Source organism: Mercenaria mercenaria, chromosome 10 (genome assembly GCF_021730395.1).
Source record: "Mercenaria mercenaria strain notata chromosome 10, MADL_Memer_1, whole genome shotgun sequence".
In the NCBI taxonomy this organism is placed as follows: Eukaryota; Metazoa; Mollusca; class Bivalvia; order Venerida; family Veneridae; genus Mercenaria; species Mercenaria mercenaria.
The window spans coordinates 62,838,983-62,859,885 of NC_069370.1; the positions used below are offsets into that span (position 1 = coordinate 62,838,983).

At 35.6% G+C, this 20,903-nt stretch overlaps 1 protein-coding gene across 1 annotated transcript in view; it reads left to right on the forward strand.

Annotated features, from left to right (window-relative positions):
- LOC123560682 (fibrocystin-L-like) overlaps window positions 1–6,273 on the forward strand; it is a 67,514-nt gene extending 61,241 nt beyond the window's left edge. Inside the window, exons 17-20 of the mRNA XM_053516952.1 lie at window positions 405–548; window positions 2,418–2,583; window positions 3,893–4,046; window positions 6,082–6,273. Coding sequence (XP_053372927.1) covers window positions 405–548; window positions 2,418–2,583; window positions 3,893–4,046; window positions 6,082–6,273 — 656 coding nt within the window. The remainder of the gene's footprint in view (window positions 1–404; window positions 549–2,417; window positions 2,584–3,892; window positions 4,047–6,081) is intronic.
- Window positions 6,274–20,903: the final 14,630 nt, after the last annotated feature.

The following is a 20,903-nucleotide window of genomic DNA, read 5'->3' on the forward strand; positions in this document are numbered from 1 at the left end:
CAAACTGACACAATTTAGGAACCTTGCAACTTTCTAGATTTTGATCGGGCACTAACGTAACCTGGCTAGAACCAGATCCACTTCTTATGCCAGCTGTAAGTGAATTCCTTCCTCTACACCCTAAGCTAGTTTTTAGAACACAGAGAGGTGAAGAACAAGTGATTCAAAACAGAGAGAGAGAGACCGAGAGTGAGACAGATACCGTGCTATTTTCAAAATAAGTCTGATATAGGATCAAGATATTGAAAGAAACTTAGGAGATGGCATCTTGAATTTATTTTGTATGTACATGTATGTAAGTATGGTGCTAAGGATGCAATAACTGTTGTATAACAAGAATGATAATATTCCTGCGTATAAATTTTGTATGGTTGAACAAGTCACAAAGTTTTATCTTTGTTCAGGGGATTCGGGCGGAAACCAGTTGTTAACGTTAAATGGAAATGGATTCACTGCGTCCATGAAGGTTACAGTGTGTGATAATGTCTGCAGCTTTCACAAATTATTGTCATCCAGCCAATATTTGTGTGTGACACCAAAAGGCACAGGTATATAAATATATAATTTTCTCGATTAAAAGAATTAAAGTATTGATCAAAACAGCTAGCCCGCCATTTGATATTTTGCAAATATCTTGAGACAATCAAATAGTATTTTTTCTGATACTTAGTATACCTTAACGACATAAAAAATGAAATACACATGACATATACGTGATATACGACTGTTTTGGATTAAAAATTAGAACAAAATGACCTTTTGCGAGATTTTCGAAGACATTTACATGTAGTAATATTCACTGGCACCAGATCAGAAAGAAAATGCCTCCGTACGTGTTATACCCTACCCCTAGGTATTCTATAAGAACCATGGTCGTGAACGGGAAATTATACTAACCCGTTTCAATCGTACATTTCTCAACTTAAACGCGCAGTTCGGTGAATGGGTATGTAGCATAATTGAACAAGCGATAATTTATCTTCCATCGTGCACCAGACACATTGTCTCAATATTCCATATTGCTGAGATTATCAACATATTTTATGCTTTCGTCAACGTTACAGAAAAAACTTGCTTGACCTTCCCTAATGAACATCCGGTCTAGAGGTCACGACAGTGTGCACATGTTTGGCGAAACGTAAACAAACAAAAACAGAATTTAAAAAAAATCACAATTTTACACTAAAACTCGAAATGATGAATGAAATTCATCTTGTATACGATATTTAATTTGAAATCGTACATTGGTCTGCATCTGTTCTGTTTATTTTATTCATTTTGCACATTAATGCTGCATTTTCACATTTTAGCGAACACGTGTAGTAAAGTGACGATTGACATACATTTTCACAACAGCCAATCGGAATGGTTTTTTAATCTAGAACGGAACTTCACCAGGGAAGTTCAAGCAAGTTTTTTGTGTTACGTTGAAATTACTATAAACTACGCGTTGTTTTTCTAAGATAAGATGTATTAAAGAAATGTGACCGGTACTCAATGGAAGATAAATTACCACTTGTTTGATATCCATAGTACACATTTACCGCACTGCGTGTTTTAGGTATGAAATGCGCGATTGAAACGGGTTAGTATATTTTCCCGTTCATGACCATGGTTCTTATAGAATACCTAGGGGTAGGGTATAACACGTACGGAGGCATTTTCTTTCTGATCTGGTGCCAGTGGTAATATTAACTACTATGTAAACCTGTATGTTTTCGGGGTATAATTATTTTTTTCGACTTTATCATACTTAGTTCTCTTGTTTGGTGACCCGATCTCTGTGAAAAATATATGAGGTTTTAGAGATACAAAAAGGAATCATGGCATTTATACGAATCTGTCACATGACAATTTTGCAGCTTTCTGATTGGATAGGGTAGATAGATAGATAAGACAGATTTATTTCGGTAATGAGTGCACATACATGGACAATTAAAAACAACATATAGGATATCAGGATATCAAATATTTTTGCGAACATGCGGCATTATTACAAATTTCTAAACGGCTGAAAAAGAAGATTAAAAAAAGTAATAAACTTTTTTTGATGCTGGCCAACGCTATTTTTTATCAAACAAACGTGGCAGTCTATTAAAAAACTGCATACGGAATTATAATCTGGGTTCTTAAGTACTTAACCATGTTTTCATCAATCCTTTTTTCCTGTTCTTATTCATTCATGTGCATCTGTGTTATTTGTCACATGAAATAGTATTAATTTATAAATCTATTTTAAGCTGGTCAGTAATTTTTGTTTCGTATTTATTTACTTTAAGTAATTTTATAATAGAATTTTTTGTAATAGTACTCGTATATACGTAAATTCGTAGTACTTCTGTTGTTTTAAGATTTGCACTATAAATATAATCTATCCTGACTTGAAGTGAGGTTATACAAAAATATTTTTTCGACAGCTGGACAATGTAAGGTTAAAGTGACAGAAGGAAGTGCTAGCCCCGTAGAAGCGCCCACAGATTACATCTATGTTAATAATGCATCACCATCGGTGACAGGTATTGATCCATCCGGCGGAGGCACTGGAGGAAATACAGACATGACTATAACAGGAGAACGATTTAGGTAACGCACAAATCTATAATGACCAATAAAGTTGCATATAATTATCATTTTAACTTACTTCCAAGTATCTGAAGTAAAATTGTGTGTTATGCCCGATTAATCGGCCGATCTTTAATGCTGACTAGCATAATGGCGCCAAATGACTGCCACAGTAAAAAAATCTAACTACCGTTTATTCAAAAACCACTATCGAAAGTCAAGTATTGGTTTTTGCATATGTATGGAATATACTTTATTTGATTCCGGTAATGTTCGAATGTTGAATTAAGAACCCTCAGCTTGCAGATAATTATCATTATAACTTACTTCAGACTAAAAGGATACCCTATCGTCAGGAGATAACGGAGAATAATTTAATGATGATATTTCTGTCATAACGTAGTGTATGAATGTTACTCTCATTTTACAAAAAGAGTTTCAGGAACTTCCTGTTGCAGGTACAGGTTTAACTTGGTTGAATTGAAATTATCTTATTTTGGCCACTTTAATTTTTTATGCACTCGGAGTTGAAGAGCTGAGAGGCATATATTATTTGAACTGTTATGCTGTTAGTCACTCCGTCTTTTTGTCCCTCTGGCATACTTCACGACGTACTCAACTCCTCCATTTGTATTCATCCAAATTAAAAGAAACTTTGTATACGTCATCAATATGATGTGAATCTGCAAATATTGCAAGGACATCCAAGTCCGATAGTTATTTTTTAATAATGCCCCCTCTTTGGGCTTAACCATTTTACCTCGTGTACTCAACTTCTCCTACAGGTTCAATCCGATTCAAGTGGAACTTGGTTTCCCTTGGCAACATAAAGTGAACATATACATATTTGGCTTGTATTCATTAGATCTATATCAGCATTTTAAGTGACACTTGTCATTAAGTACAAACATCATTCTTGGTGCTGTGTTTTTTTGGAGTCATATGGGACGAGTTCAGGTTATTTCTAAATAATGGGAGAAGAGGCCAGGCGCCTCTGCTGGTATCATTTCAAGAATATCGGGTAACATGGTAGAACCACTGGCCTTCAATAACTAACTGGAGAGATTTATCCATTGAAAAAACACTGCAGTCCGTACAGGATTCTAACACACAACATTTAAGAGAAAATAATTTTACGACTTGAAATGATAATTGTATTTGTTTATAACGCCATGTTGAAGTACTGCATGCAAAAATGACTTTTCAGTACCGAAGGTAGCGAAGATAAATGTTTCCTTATAAATAAGCAAAAGTGAATACCGTCACAAATAGTTCACACACTAAAGCAATGAGCAATTCCAGTACATTCTTTTATCAAATCTTATGACAGTGATACTAAATCGGAAGTGTCAGTGGAAGTTGACGGTGTAGCTTGTGAAGTGACGTCATCGACACTAACGCAGATCGTTTGCAGTACAGGAGCACACAATGGAACTAAACTCTCCGAAGTCGTTGTGCTTGTAAATAACCTTCGAGCAACTGCTGTGAGTACCGTTTTATTTTAACCTTTAGCATGCTAGATAAATTGTCGTCTGCTGGAAATGTCGTCTGCTAAAATTGTAAAGTTCATTCAGTTTGCTCCAAAATTGGAAGAAATATTGTCAGAGTACAAACAGCTTGGAACCTGATCAGTTTATGGGACAGTACTGTGGGAGCTCATTCTATCAGTAACTTCGTTTTTTGTCCAAAATGCAAAGTTCTATATATTTGCTATACTGCAGTCAAGGATTTAAAAAAGAATAACTAGAATCATCTGTACCACAAAAAAAACCAGATTGTTTTGAGAGGCTAAACATTACTAATGTTTTTATATATTGTATCATCTTTTATAAGACTCATAACACTTTTCGCAAGTATGTAGATAGACTCTAGAAATCATTCATGAAACTTCCATTTTCATTGAAATATATCATGTCAATACAACAGACATTTATCATTTTGAAAATCAATTTATTTACTCCATGTATCAAAATCTTTTAAAACTTCTGCCATGTAGATACAGTACCTAAGTTTTACAAGTCAAAGGTATGAAGTTCAAAAGCTTTGAAATTTCTGCAGATGTGTAATATTTCTCAGAAATAAATCTATAGTTACTTAGTTATAAGCATTTTATATTTGATATAATATAACAGAAAATGTTGTGATCAAGGCATTTTAACTCTTCTTAACAAGTGGAACAGAAACATGTATCGAACATAATATATTGGATACTTTCAATTTTGATGTATTTGATTTTTCATTCAGCAGTGATCTGGATTGTTGAACAAAGTTATTTGAAGTCAAGGCCCTTATGGGCATCTGACATAAACATCATATCATACAACAACATGGCATATTAAACAAGATGTAATTATGGTTAACAATGTACGAGGAGGATGAGAAATGTTATTAAGGTAGTGGACCCGTAACCACAACTGGCAAACTATAAACTCTCTAAATAATCCAACTTCTACACCCAAATAATGCCGAGCCACCCAAGAAGAACAAGCAAACACTTGGTTATTACCACGTTTGATTACGGGTCCATTACCCCAAAACTAGCAAATTATCTAGAACTAGACATGATATTTTTACAAAAGATTGCCAGTTTAAGTAAAGTTGTTCTATTTTCACAATTCATAAAACAGTGGCCACACAATTTGAGCCGCACCATGAGAAAACCAACATAATGCATTTGCGACCAGCATGGGTCCAGACGAGCCTGCGCATCCATAGAACAGAGGAGCAGTCTGATATAATAGTTAAGGGTTGACCGCAATTCGCACCCACTCTGACTCATAACAGCAGTTTCTATAGCTAGGAAGTGCGAGTGCACCCCTAAACTTTACAAAACTATATTAAACCTTACCCTGCTAAATTTCTAAAATTGCCTGGTCCGTCATTCAATTTGGACAATACCATTCATTATTCGAAGGGGTGTTCACTGAAAACTTACTGACTGAATAGCGAACAACGCAGACCAAGATCAGCCTGCACATCCGCAAAGGCATAATCAGTGGCCGCCAGCAGGCTAATGGTTAAGTGAACTGGAACAATCTTTCTCAGTGAATTTTTCAGGGTACTCCGTACTAGTGGTTTATTGACTGTGTTAGCTTATGGCAATTTTCGTGTAAACAAAATGTATAATCTAGTTTTTCCAACATTTCTAATGGGCCAAAACTGCCCAAATTTCACAGACACGTTTTTAGAGTATGAACTTACTAACAGGCAGTACCAGTCAAATATAACTTATACCGAGTCTTTTAAAGTTGCCCTTTTAACAGAAGACGGACAGTGAAACAACGATGTTGTTTGTTAAAATTTAACATTCATAGAATTTTAGTTGTAAGGCGTCCCTGCTCCACACAAAATCATCAGTATTCAGTATTATGACTAACTATAATTGTAGTTGATAAAAAGTCCATTGTTTACATGTACTCCTTACTGGTGCACATATGAATATTATGGCATCAAAGTACACAGAAAGCTCTTATTACGGTATCTATCCTGTGTTTTTTAATGTATATTTGATATCTACAGGCTACTGATAATATACTCCGATTTCTTTATGCGGATGTTTGGAACTCCACTTTTACATGGGGTGGTGGACCGGTTCCGGCCGAAGGTGAAATGGTAGTCATTCCTGAGGGACAGAGCATTCTTCTTGATACTGATACAAACATCTTGGAAATGTTGTTGATACAAGGTAAAGCCCTTAATTTTCATTTCTGACAGTCTTGCTGTTGATTTGTTGATTTTGGTTTTACGACACACCAACACATAACAGGTTATATGGCGCCAAAAAGGACTAAACATTTTATTTCCACATCTCATTTATATGAAGTATGAAATGAAGACGTCTGTACCTGCTGATTCACAGAGATACAACAAAACCAAGTATGCAGACCCTGTTAATTGCCTAATGTGGTCATGCACATGTAAGGCAGTAGGTCCAATTCTTTTTATAAATACATTGTCCCAAACCCTTAAGTCTTGAAGTAACATAGTCTGTATTACATTCCCTTACCACATCCTTACTGCACTATAAGGAAAGGTACCATACTAGCAATAACAGTGCTACCACAGGAAACTAAAAGCCATGTCTAGGACAATCGTGAGGAGTACTGGTGTTGAAGTAAGAGAGGTGCCGTTCTACTTTTTTTGATGGACTATTTGAAGAACAGCACGAGTTATTCTAATCACCCTGGATCCGGCGTTGTTGGCCGCATCACATTTCGGTGCAAGTATTGAATTGAAACTTTACCTAGTAAGGCTTCCTAGTCACCAAACCTACTGCAATAAGCAAGAGAAATAATCTGCTTCCCGAATAAAAGAGGATCTTGCGGTCTGTCCCTCTTTTTTGCCAATATATGGGGGTTTTTGCCGGTGAAAATCACAGCAAAAATCGAAGAAATCGCAGACCATGGCAACATAAAATCAAAAATTTTAATACACTCTTGCTCATATTTGAAATAATTTATTTATATGTAAATATTCTTTTTCAGTTCTCACATTTTGTTCGAACGTACGAACAGCCCAGATTTGTTCGTACGTACGAGCAGTATTCCAAATTGCATGGATTATTTTCAGTTCTTGCATTTGTTCGTACGTACGAACAAATCTAGGGACTATGCATTTGAAAAATGTTCAAGACGTCCGAACAATTTCTATTACAGTCTATGCTTTTCGTACGTACGATCAAATTTGAGAACTGAAATAAAATCTTTATGCAATTTGGAATAATGTTCGTGCGTCTGAACAAATCTGGGGTCTGTATGCATCTGCAAAATGTTCAGACGTCCGAACAATTTCTAAAACTGCCTGCGCTGTTCGTACGTACGAACAAACGTGAGAACTGAAAAAGAATCTTTATGAAAATTTGAATACGTACGAACAAATCTGGGGACTGTATGCATTTGAAAAATGTTCAGACGTCCGAACAATTTCTAAAACAGCCTTTTTCAGTTCTCACATTTGTTCGTACGTGCAAACAAATCTGGGAACTGTATGCATTTGAGAAATGTTCAAAAAGTTTCGAACAATTTCTAAAACAGCGTGCGCTGAAAATGAATATTTATGCAATTTCGAATATTGTTCGTATGTCCGAACAAGTCTGGGGACTGTATGTTGATTTAGAAAAAATTGTGTTAAGTTTGAATCAAATCCCTTTGTTATAACAGTGGTATTATTAGAATGCATCAAAATAAACCTACAATTCTAAGTGAAATGAGACATTATTCATTAAAAATGTGTGACAGAGTTATGGACCTTGCGTCTTGTAATGTGGTGGGTGATGTGGAACAAATATTGTCAAGTTTGAATCAAATCCATCAAGAAATAATAGAGATAAAAAGAAAATGCATCAAAACTTTAAACAAGATGTAGATGCAGACGCCGACGCCAGGATGAGTAGGATACCTCTCCGTATACTTCTGATTAAGTGGTCTTATTATAACTGCTTTGAGGTGCAACCATTGCATGTTGCAATGTCAAGTGTCTCGTTAACTGTAATGGTAAGTAATGTCATCATCACTTAATTACTGCAAAATGCGTGCAACAAAATGCCAAGGGCATTGTTAACTGCAGAGGCAGTCTTAAAAGCGTTATCACATGATTACTGCAAATAACAAGTATATAGAAAACTACAATGACAAGCAGTGGTGACATCACTTGATTTCTGCAAAATGCATACAAACTGCCAAGTGTAACGTAAACAGAAATGGCAGTAACGGTGACGTAATTTCCTGCAAAATGCATGTATCAAATTGCCAGGTGTGTCGTAAAATTGTCATTAGTTAAGATGACGATCGGCCGATTAATATAAAATGCATGCATCAGAATCCTGATCCAGGCACTGAAAATTTCAAAGAAGTTCTTTACTGGCTCCCGACCAACAAAGACGAGAGTACTGTTTCTTCCCAGGAACTGGGTTTCAGATGTCTACACTGGGTACATTAAAGTACCATGCTGTCAATTCACAAATAGCTAGGCTGAGTTAGCCCCCACCCTCTCTTTCTATCTCTACTTGGGATAGGGTGAAGGGCGAATGTTTAATCTCGCGCTGTCCCTCAGGTTAGATCGCACTGTATCTGTACTGGTAGAGGATGAAGTACCACCTGTTGGACGAGTTTATCATGAAAATGTTATAAATAAATATGGTTTAACAATATTATGTAATATTTATTTGAATGTTTTTTGAAAACAATAATGAAGCACAGGTAGGAAAAATCAGTTAAAAAATAAATTTTCACGAAAGATTTTCTTCACAGGTGACCTCATCTTTTCGGATAAAGCAGATGTGACACTTAAAGCACGGCGTATTTTAATCACAAATGGTGGAAAACTACAGGTATATCATATTAGAAAATGATACCATACTATGTTACTACTTACCAATCATGACTACTTTTTATTAAAAATAATCTAAATTAGTATTTATTTAAATCGTTTACTAACATTAATAATCATTAATTGGGTCGATTATTTTTTTCAATTTATCGACCTTCTGAATCTACTCCGCATTGTCTACAACACCGAAATGGCCGAAGAATAAGTGTAAAATATTAATGTAAAATCAAGAAAAAATCACGCCCGAGTCTGGAATCGAACCAGGGCCGCCGCGGCAATAAAAATTTCCTGCGTTCTCGGCCAGTATGCCACTTACGGTTGGTTAAATATAAAGCTTTTTAATTAAGGCAGTTTACCTCCTAGACTAGAGCAATACTAGAAATCCAATTATACAGAAAGATGCATTTGAATGGGTTGTTATCAGATGTAACTTTTAGGAAGATCGAGTATCTTAGTCAGATTGCCGTTCTCAATAATCATGGTAAAATGTTCAGGATGTTTACAGGCAGAACAACTGAACGTCTGTTTTCTCATTAGTCATTAAACGGCGTTTTGAATATCGACAGATTGGAAAAAATCCATCTTCTCAATTATTATAACATAATCTTTAGAATGTTGACAGGCAGAAAAACTGAACATCGATTTCTCAATAATAAATTATTACATATTGTTTAGAATGTTGACAGGTAGAACAACTGAAAGTCCATTCTGTCAATGATCATGGCATAATACTGAGAATGTTGACAAGTAGAAAAACTGAACATCCGTTTTCTCAGTAATATATATATAATATTTGTTTGTTTGTTTGTTTGTTTGTTTTGGATTTAACGCCGTTTTTCATATAATATAGAGAGTATAGACAAGTAGAAATCACAACATCCATTTTCCCAAAATCATGACAAAATGTTTAGAATGTTGACAAGTAGAAAACTATATACCCATTTTCTCAATAAGCACGGCATATTGTTTAGAATGTCGACAGGCAGAAAAACTGAACATCCAGTTCCCAATAATCATGGCATACTGTTTTGAATATAGACATTAGAAAAGGTGGACATACATTTACTAAATATGATTCATGATATTCTGTTAATTGAATAATGTTGACAAGTGGAAATAAAATGTTTTAATTGTCTTGATATAACTTTAAGAACCTGTACGGGTGGAAAAAGACCAGCATCAGTGTTTTTAGCTCACCTGTCACGTAGTGACAGGGTGAGCTTTTGTGATCGCCCTTAGTCCGTCCGTCCGTTCACAATTTCCTTGTGAACACGATAGAGACCACATTTTGTATTTGATTTTAATCAAACTTGCACACAACTTGTACGGGCATAATATTTCGGTTCCTTTCGAAAACTGGCTAGATCCCATCATGGGTTCCAGAGTTATGGCCCCTTAAAGGGCCAAAATTTGCCATTTTTGGCTTGTGAACATGATAGAAACGACATTTTGCAATCAACTTTAAATAAAACTTGCACACAACTTGTATTGGCATAATATCTTGGTTGCTTTCAAAAACTGGCCAGATCCCATCATGGGTTCCACAGTTATGGCCCCTTAAAGGGCCAAAATTTGCTACTTTTGGCTTGTGAAAACGATAGAGACAACATTTTGCAATCAACTTTAATCAAACTTGCACACAACTTGTATTGGCATAATATCTAGGTTCCTTTCGAATACTGGCCAGATCCCATCATGGATTCTAGAGTTATGGCCCCTTAAAGGGCCAAAATTTGCTATTTTGGCTTTTGCAGCCATAAAGAGACTTCATTTATGGTTTGATTTGATACAAACTGGCAAAATATCTTCAACAACAATAAAAAAGGGATTGTTACAAGAAAATATTTATCCTGATGATATTTAATGTGTATGCCTATATGATCTTTGTCAAAACTTGATCTTATCATTAAGAGCAATGGTTTTCAGGTGAGCGATATAGGGCCATCATGGCCCTCTTGTTTTATCTTGATATAATTTGTAAAATGTGAATAAAGCAAGAGATGAACTTCGCTTTTCTTACTCATTATGATCTACTAGGTTGGAACGGAGGATAAACCACATACTCAGAAAGCTACCATTGAGCTGCATGGTCACCCTAGGGAGATGGAGCTTCCTGTCTATGGATCTAAGGTTTTGGGAGTCAGAAATGGAAGTTTAGAACTCCATGGTAATATTTTCTTTTTTCACCATTTCGCCATTCCTACTTTCTAGTGAAATTTAGATTATACTGATTTCATTTGCAAAATTTTATAACTACGTGTAAATGATAAAAATAGTGATATGAAAACAACATTTTTTTTCTCAGGTCGTGAGATTAAAAATACATGGACGACGCTAGCAGAAACAGCCCAAAAAGGCGCAACTTCTATCAAAGTGATGGTATATATGTTTTTATATAATTATCAGGGAACTACATGATTAACTTTTCAATTTTTGCATGGATCGATTTTTGCCACAATTGAGTACTTTATGAAAAAGAAGATTTTATTACGCAATCAAAGAAAAAAACTTAATACATGTACAATACACTGCAATAGGAATATTTATAGAACTAACGGCTTCTTTGATCATATTAAAAAAGAGTGAAATTAGGTGACTTGTGGGAGTCTCATGAACATTTTGAAGTAATGAACAGACGAAAAAAATTAACATTTGGAGCAGACTTCTCCAAAAAGTGCCTTTTGTCAGTTAAATTTCAAAATTTTAGGGATCGATCGATGACTGGCAGGTTAATGACGAAATTGTTATTGCTACTACTGGTGGACATAATTCTTTCAATCAAAACGAAAAACGGAAGATAATGCAAATTTCTGGAGGACAAATAACATTGGACAAGGCTTTAGACTTCAAGCATTTGGGGAGTGAGGAAGAGTATAGGTGAGTGCTTTCACTATTGTCTGAGAAACTTCAGTGAAATGTCTTTTTCGTTTTAAGAAAAGGACGTTCTTTATAAAGTAGATTCTTAACTGAACTTTATTCAGCAGAATAAACACAACAAGCAAAATAGAAATTCAATGTCAGATCCTTGATAGCTTTAAAGATAATTTTTGTCAATATTTTGGAAATTCATAATCATAATATATTCATAATAATAATGGAATTATAGACCGGGTCAACTAACCAAACATATTGAGTTGCTAACGAGCAAATGTGCTTTAAAAACTAATTTAATCATTTTCATGCAATTCATTTGATGATGGTATCGATTAATAATTGAAATAACGTATCAATTTTCACCATTTCTGACAAATTCATAGAGTAAAGGATTCAAGCGAGGTAAAATATTTTTTAACCATGTTGTTGACTATCCTGCCATAGGCATGTCTCTTTTTATTAGTATACCATTAAATTTTTATCCCCAGAAGATGGAGATATCTTGTTTTGACGTTAAGCCTGTGAGAAGAAAATCTGGTAATTTAATCCTTATCTCTTGTCAGTCATGTAGACGGGAGCAGCGTGAAGCTACAGTACAGAGCTGAAGTCGGATTACTCACAAGAAATGTGGTGGTTAAAGGCAGCAGTGAAGACGCTTGGGAAACAAAAATAGAAAAATGTCCAGAGGGTTTTAATGCAGGTATTTTTTTTTAAAACTTAAAACTTCCTGAACCTAAGTCCATATAAGCACGCATTTTTAGCTCACCGGAGCATGAAGTGCTCAAAGGTGAGCTTTTGTGATCGCCCTGTGTCCGTCGTCCGTCGTGGTCCGTCCGTCCGTTGTCAACAATTTGACTGTTAACAATCTAGAGGTCACAATTTTGGCCCAATCTTAATGAAACATGGTCAGAATGTTACCCTCAATAAAATCTTGGACGAATTTGATATTGGGTCATTTGGGGTCAAAAACAAGGTCACGAGGTCAAATAAAAGGAAAGCTTGTTAACACTCTAGAGGTCACAATTTTGGCCCAATCTTAATGAAACTTGATCAGAATGTTACTATCAAATAAATCTTAGAGGAGTGCGATATTGGGTCATCTTGGGTCAGAAACTAGGTCACCAGGTCAAATCAAAGGAAAAGCTTGTTAACACTCTAGAGGTCACAATTTTGACCCCATGTTATTCAAACTTGGTCAGAATGTTACTCTTAATTAAATCTTGGAAGGGTTCAATATTGGGTTATTTGGAAACAAAAACTAGGTCACCGGGTCAAATGAAATATAAAAGCTTGTTAACACTCTAGAGGTCACAATTTTAGTTCAATCTTAATGAAACTTGTTCAGAATGTTACACAGAATTAAATCTTAGAGGAGTGCAATTTTGGGTTATCTTGGATCAAAACCTAGGTCACCAGGTCAAATCAAAGGAAAAGCTTCTTAACACTGTAGAGGCCACATTTATGACTGTATCTTCACGAATCATGGTCGGAATGTTTATCTTGATGGTCTCAATGTCCAGTTTGAATCTGGGCCATGTAGGATCATAAACTAGGTCACCAGGTCAAATCAAAGGAAAAGCTAGTTAAAACTGTAGAGGCCACATTTATGACCATATCTTAATGAAACTTGGTCAGAATGTTAATCTTGATGATTTATAGGTCAAGTTTTAATCTGGGTCAGGTGAGGTCAAAATCTAGGTTACTAGGTCAAATCAAAGGAAAAGCTTGTTGACACTCTAGAGGTCACATTTATAACTTTATCTTTATAACTTTATCTTCATGAAACTTAGTCAGAATGTTAATCTTGATGATCTTTAGGTCAAGCTTGAATCTAGGTCAGAATGTTAATCTTGATGATCTATAGGTCAAGTTTTAATCTTGGTCAGGTGAGGTCAAAAACTAGGTTACTAGGTCAAATCAAAGGAAAAGCTTGTTAACACTCTAGAGGCCACATTTATAACTTTGTCTTTATGAAACTTAGAATGTTAATCTTGATGATCTTTAGGTCAAGTTCGAATTTGGGTCATGTGGGGTAAAAAACTAGGTCGCCGGGTCAGATCAGAAGAAAAGCTAGTTAACACTTTAGAGACAACATTTATGACCATATCTAAATGAAACTTTGTCAGAATGTTAATCTTGATAATCTTAGGTCAATAGGTCAGGTGAGCGATACAGGGCCTTCATGGCCCTCTTGTTTCTTAAACCAACTGGAACCGGTGTAACAGGAAAGCATCCCTACCCCCACTTAAAATCCCCGCACTTACGGAGGGGAAATTTCCTAGGACACATTCCCCACGGGGGCAGATTTCCCAGGAAGTCTTCCCCCACTCACCTTGAAAATATTGATATGGGGGAAAATTTCCTACAACATTTTTCCCCTTTAAGATATTGCCTCATGACTTGTCTCACAGTAGCGTTTAATGTCCGCAAGTATTAGGCAGGCCGTGCATATTTCAAAAGGAAGAGCTATTTTTTCAACCTTTTGTCAGTATCCACAGTGGTGACACTTAAAGGACAAGGAATGCCTTACAATGAGTTAATTTGATATGAAGGCCATTCTCAAGCTTTTCATAACGCTGAAAAAGTTTTTAAAATCAGACCACTGTTGAAAAAGATATGACAGTTTGAAATTTAAGAAAATCGCTGATTATGGAGGCAGCCTTTTTAGTGTGTTTATGACGTCATTTACACACTGTTGAATACTATATTTAGCAAATAATTTATAAGATTAAATTCACATGTTTCTTCAGTGTAAGATGTAAAACATGGTAATTTCTTTCATTATAGCTGGAACTAGTAGAGAAATTACTCTACAGAAATAAGTAAACACTGTTCAAATATGTATCTGGAAATTTAATAAGTCTGCCATTTTGTTTTTCATGGCTACGGAAACAAAATGGCCGCCAGTTTTGATGCTAACATTTTTTCATTTTTAAGCCAATTTTGACAATTCTTTCACTTCTTTAAAAGATTTAAGAAATCCTGGCAAATGGAATTAACATAAGAAGAACATTGCCTCCCTTTTTAAGTTTTGCATGTAAGCAGGTTTCTCAGAAACTACTGGATAAATTGCATTCAAACTTCAGACATGTCTTTGATGTCATAGTACCTCAATTGACTGTTAGTTACATTACACTTAAGCTCATATTTTGCAAAGATTGTTTCGTTTTTATACGTTCGAGAAACAGGAATAATATGGCATCAGCCGCAGCAGGCGGCGGCCATAAAGTTGTCCGCTCTCTAACTAGAACTGTTCTTAGCCAAAGTTTAGCAAACTTGAATCTGTAGTGTGGTGTGTACAAAAACCCTCCTTCTGGTTTATTTATAAACCTCTACCTCTCTCCGTAATCACTTACAAAGTTTTAAGTATCTAGGTTAAATACTTTTTGAGATATATGCAGCATAAAAATATTTGAGGGATGGGGGTGTTATTTTAAAGGATTAAGCAACATTTAAGACAAACATTTTGACATCGCTGAATGGAATATAATATAATTTTAGTAACATAGTAATGATTGTGTTGTGCACAAGAACCATAACTCTATCTTGAATTATTTGAGAGTTATGTCCCTTTTTTTACTTAATTTTTAACAAGATAAAAACTTAGAATCCATTAAGGGGAATTTAACGTTGCTTGACAATATGAAGATGGAAATGAGGGGAAATGTCCAGCACAATCACCATAATTGTATCTGGAATGATGTTTATAAAAATATTCTCTTTTTTGTACTTGGCTTTCCACATTAAAGTCTTTCAATTTTAATTCATTGAAGAGAATTTAATGTAAGTTGATACAATTAAACTGTAAAATGAGAAATAAGGAATATAATGATCATAAAACCCGTGAGAAAAAATAAATACATAACACTCTTTAAGGTGATATTTATCAAGTTTCAAATGAAATTAAGTGAAACTTTGGATAAAATTGAAAATATCAAAAGGAGGGTTCTGTAAGCTGTGGTCAAATAGAGCGTGGATGGGGTCGGGTGTATTTCCACAAAAGCTGGCCATACATCATGAATATTCTATCTCACAAACTAATTTATACTTGCAGAAATAGACATTTAAATTTTAATTCTTAAATTCTATGAAGACTGTTTAAGCTAGTGGACCCGTAATAGTAATGTTTAAAAATTGCATTAACTTGATACAGTCTTAAAGTTAACATTGTTTTGCACTGTATTGCAATTTTTAAACAACTTTTACCATGTGGTGTTTTTTTTCAAAATTTTATATAATCTTTGATATTTTCTCAAGATTAAATAGAGACTTTGAATTTGATAATCACTGTGTAAAACGATTGCAGAAAATATATTATACCAATAATTTTGATAAAAGAAACCTCAAAGTATTAGTTAAAAATTATAAAACACTAAATAAAACTGTTGATATCATTTTTTTCTGGGGAACCTCAAGTAAAAGGATTTAATCGGACAGAAGTTTAGCTCCAACACTGAAAAATTGTTGCCGAGTCCTCTGAGACTGTTTTTAGCTCACCTGAGCCAAAGGCTCATGGTGAGCTTTTGTGACCGCTCAATGTCCGTCGTGCGTCGTGCGTCCGTCAACATTTTCTAAAAAAATCTTCTTCTTGAAAACCACTGGGCAGAATTACACCAAACTTCACAGGAAAAATCCTTGGGTGGGCCCCTTTCAAAATTATTCAAATAATTGAATTCAATGCAGAACTCTGGTTGCCATGGCAACCGAAAGGAAAAACTTTAAAAATCTTCTTATCCAAAACCACAGGGCCTAGGGCTTTGATATCTGGTGTGTAGCATCATCTAGTGGTCCTCTACCAAAATTATTCAAATTATCCCCCTAGGGTCAAATATGGCCCCGCTCCGGGGGTCATATTGTTTATATAGACTTGTATACGGAAAATCTTCTTGTACAAAACCACATGGCCAAGGGCTTTGATATTTGATATGTAGCATCATCTAGAAGTCCTCTACCAAGATTGTTCAAATTATCCCCCAAGTTTAATATAGACTTATATAGGAAAAAGCTTTAAAAATCTTCTTATCTGAAACCATATGACCTAGGCTTTTGATATTTGGTATGATGCTTTGTCTAGAAATCTTCTACCAAAATTGTTCAAATTATGCCCCTGGGATTGAAAGGTTTTGGGGTCATTTAGTTATTATGTGAGTTATATAGAAAAAAAATACTTAAACAATCATCTGATCCTATTTCCAAGACTGTTTAATTATAATTACCTGATGACCCCAAGTAATATGATGTCACTGGACTGTGACCTTGACCTACTGGCCTACTTTCTTGTTTTTATGTCCTTGAAATTTTGATGACATACACAGTTTTGCACACAAATCGTAAAACTGAATTTCATTGACCATGAATCTGATCTACTGACTTTCTTAATATTTTATCATCAGTTTGACATTTGAATTATGTAGCTCATATTACTCAGGTGATCGATCCAGGGTCATCATGACTCTCTTGTAAATTTTGCTCTCTACATTGAAAAATAACCATGGGCCAGAAGTAAAACCTACCTGTATTCCTTCTACAATATGTAAACTAAAGGGTAAAGGCAAAATAAAGAACTTTTACCGCATGTAACTCAGTATTTTCAAAGATGCACCCTTCTGTATTAGAGGTAAAATTCACTTTAAACATCGAAAAATGACATCAAATGAAAAATGCTGGTTTTCGTACACTAAATCAATAGCAAGTCTTGCAAAAACAGTTTAACTTACTAGAAAAAAAGAAATATAAAGAAAAACAGTTTGGTCCTAGTGGGGCTTGAACCTTCGCCCTCCTGAAAAATTATCTGAAGTAGGTTTATGGTAGGAATTGAATACTCGCGATCTTCAAAAAGGAGGTACACTATTAAGGGTCCATTACCTTAACTCTATTTGATACAATGCAAATATGTGAGGTAGTGTACAGCTCTATGCTGACAGTTCCTTTTCCTCCAAGAGTGGAATATTAACAATGATAGTAGACAATAACTAGAGGTGTAAAGAACAAAAACTATAACAGTTACTACCGTAGCTTGAATAACTTGAAGTTAATTTCCCTTTTTGTACTTAGTTTTATCTTACATCTGAGACAATGATTTAGGCCCCAGCAGAAAGGGACTCTAATGTATAACATTTTAAACATTTTGTTTTGGATTGGGGTGGGGGCGGGGTAATAATGAAAATATAGACATAAAAAATTACAAAGGGCGGCAACATCTTTCCCCTCTTATGGTGCTTAATGAGGTAACAGGTAACACAAAAAAATGGCTGAAATAGTTGAAAAAGGGGGCATAACTTTGTGAAAAAAAATACAAAATGTTATGAATCCTGTGCACTGCATGAAGTTTCAGTGGATTCTGAGATACCAGCCTACTAGTCCCAATCCATGACTCTGGTTACCTCCTTTGACGGCCCGTCCATAGACATATCAGACTGAAATGAACGGAAAGTTAAAGTTATGTCTCAAATTGCACTACCAGCTTACATACAAAAACTTTAAAAAATTGTAAAAGGGGCACAACTTTGTAAAAATGCAAAATAGATATTTTGAACCTGGCCGGGTACTGCATGTCAGATCACCACAGTGAACTAATGTGTTAATTTCAATCAATTTCCATTAGCGGATACTGAGACACCAGCTTACATACAAAACTTAACCAAAAATTGCTAAATCAAAGAAAGGGGCATAACATTGTAAAAATGCAAAATAGAATTACTGAACCATGGTACTGCATGTCATATCATTACAGAGACCATTGTTTATTTTCTGATTTTACTTTCTTGTGTTTTTAGTATTGTCTCTTAGTATTTCATCATCCAACTCCGCCAACATTACTTTCCCTCCTCAAATATTTTTTCTTATAATCAGCTTTTTGTGTTTCTTTTAATATCACGTCACCCGCTCCCATACCTCACGTCCCCAATCTCCTTCCGTTTTTGAGATACGGAATATCATGGAAATTGCCGAGTGTCATTATGGGAATACTACCTTAATGACAATACATTTATAGCAACATTCACAAGTTTATTATAAACATGTCTATCGAATCTTCTTGTTGACATAGACATTCAGTTGTCAATATTTGATTTTTATGCCCCCACTTTGGGGGCTGGGGGCATATAGATTTTCCCTTGTCCGTCTGTCCGTCCTTCCGAGAATATTGTGTCGCGCCTAGCTCCAAAAGTATTTGACGTAGAGTCACAAAACATTACAGGAATGTTGGTCAGCATGTGTAATTGTGTACCTGGGGTTTCGCGTCCGGATTCATTCAATCTTGTAGAAGTTATGGCCCCTGACTTTGTAAAAATTTGTCATTTTAGTGTTGTGTCGCGCCTAGCTCCAAAAGTATATGACATAGAGTCACAAAACTTTACAGGAATGTTGGTCAGCATGTGTTGTTGTGCACCTGGGGTTTCGCGTCCGGATTCATGCAGTCATGTAGGAGTTATTGCCCCTGACTTAGTAAAAAATTGGTCATTTTAATGTTGTGTCGTGCATAGCTCCAAAAGTATTTGACCTAGAGTCACCAAAGTTTACAGGAATGTTGGTCAGCATGTGCAGTTGTGCACCTAGGCTTTTGCATCCGGATTCATTCAGTATTGTAGGAGTTATAGCCCTGACTTAGTTAAAAATTGGTCATTTTAATGTTTTGTCGTGCGTAGCTCCAAAAGTATTTGACCTACAGTCACCAAAATTTACAGGAATGTTGGTCAGCATGTGCAGTTATGCACCTGGGGTTTCGCGTCCGGATTCATTCAGTTGTGTAGGAGTTATGGCCCCTGACTTAGTTAAAAATTGGTCATTTTAATGTTGTGTTGCGCGTAGCTCCAAATGTATTTGACCTGGAGTCACCAAAGTTTTACAGGAATGTTGGTCAGCATATGTAGTTGTGCACCTGGGGTTTCGCGTCCGGGTTCATTCAGTATTGTAGGAGTTATGGCCCCTGACCTGGGAAAAAATTATCATTTTAATGTCATGCAGTTGAGGCATCTGTGTCCCATGGACACGTTTCTAGTTATTTCAAGTAAATGACTGCTAGATTAACACATTGCATAACTACGAAAATGAAATTATATCATATAGAGCTCCAAGTGACCAGATTCAGACCTCGGTTTATAATTTTGACTATTCACTGGCAAGCCATTTAATAAAATTTAATGTTTATTACATGACATAAGTAATTAATTTTCACAGTTTTATTTCTAACTTCTTTATTTATTACCCAAGTAAACATGTGATGTATATTGACCAGTCATATAGCACAAACTATAGACCGGCATTCATAATATTCATTATTCCATGACCTCTTGTTTAAATGGCAGGTCCGCAGTCAGGCGTGTTTGCTGCACCGGCAAAATAACGTAAATAATATGAAAACATATTTCTGAATTAATGTAATAAAACACTGATAGAATACCTTGCCGGTCAATAAATGTATTCTGTTGTCGTTATTATACATAGCCACTAGTGGAAGGGATAAGTTTTTAGCTCACCTGAGCCACATGCTCATGGTGAGCTTCTGTGACCGCTTGATGTCCATCGTCAGTCGTCCCTCGTGGGTCGTGCGTCGTGTGTCCGTCAACAATTTCTAAAAAATCTTCTTCTTCAAAACCACAGGGCAGATTTACACCAAACTTCAAAGGAATGATTCTTGGGTGGCCCCCTTTCAAAATTGTTCAATGAATTGAATTCCACACAGAACTCTGGTTGCCATGGCAACCGAAAGGAAAAATTTAAAAAATCTTCTTATCCAAAACCGCAAGGCATAGAGCCTCGATATTTGGCATGTAACTTCATCTAATGGTCCTCTATGAAGATTGTTCAAATTATGCCTCTGGGGGGAAAAGAGGCCCCTCCCCGGGGGTCCCAAGTTTTACATAGACTTATATAGGAAAAAACTTTAAAAATCTTCTTGTCCAAAACTGCAAGGCATTGAGCCTTGATATTTGGCGTGTGACATCATCTAATGGTCCTCTATGAAAATTTTTCAAATTATGCCTCTGGGGTGAAAAGAGGCCCCACCCCGGGGATCCCAAGTTTTACATAGACTTATATAGGAAAAGACTTTAAAAATCTTCTTGACATAAACCACAAGACCTAGGCCTTTGATATGTGGTATGTAGCATTGCCTTGTGGTCCTCTACCAATATTGTTCA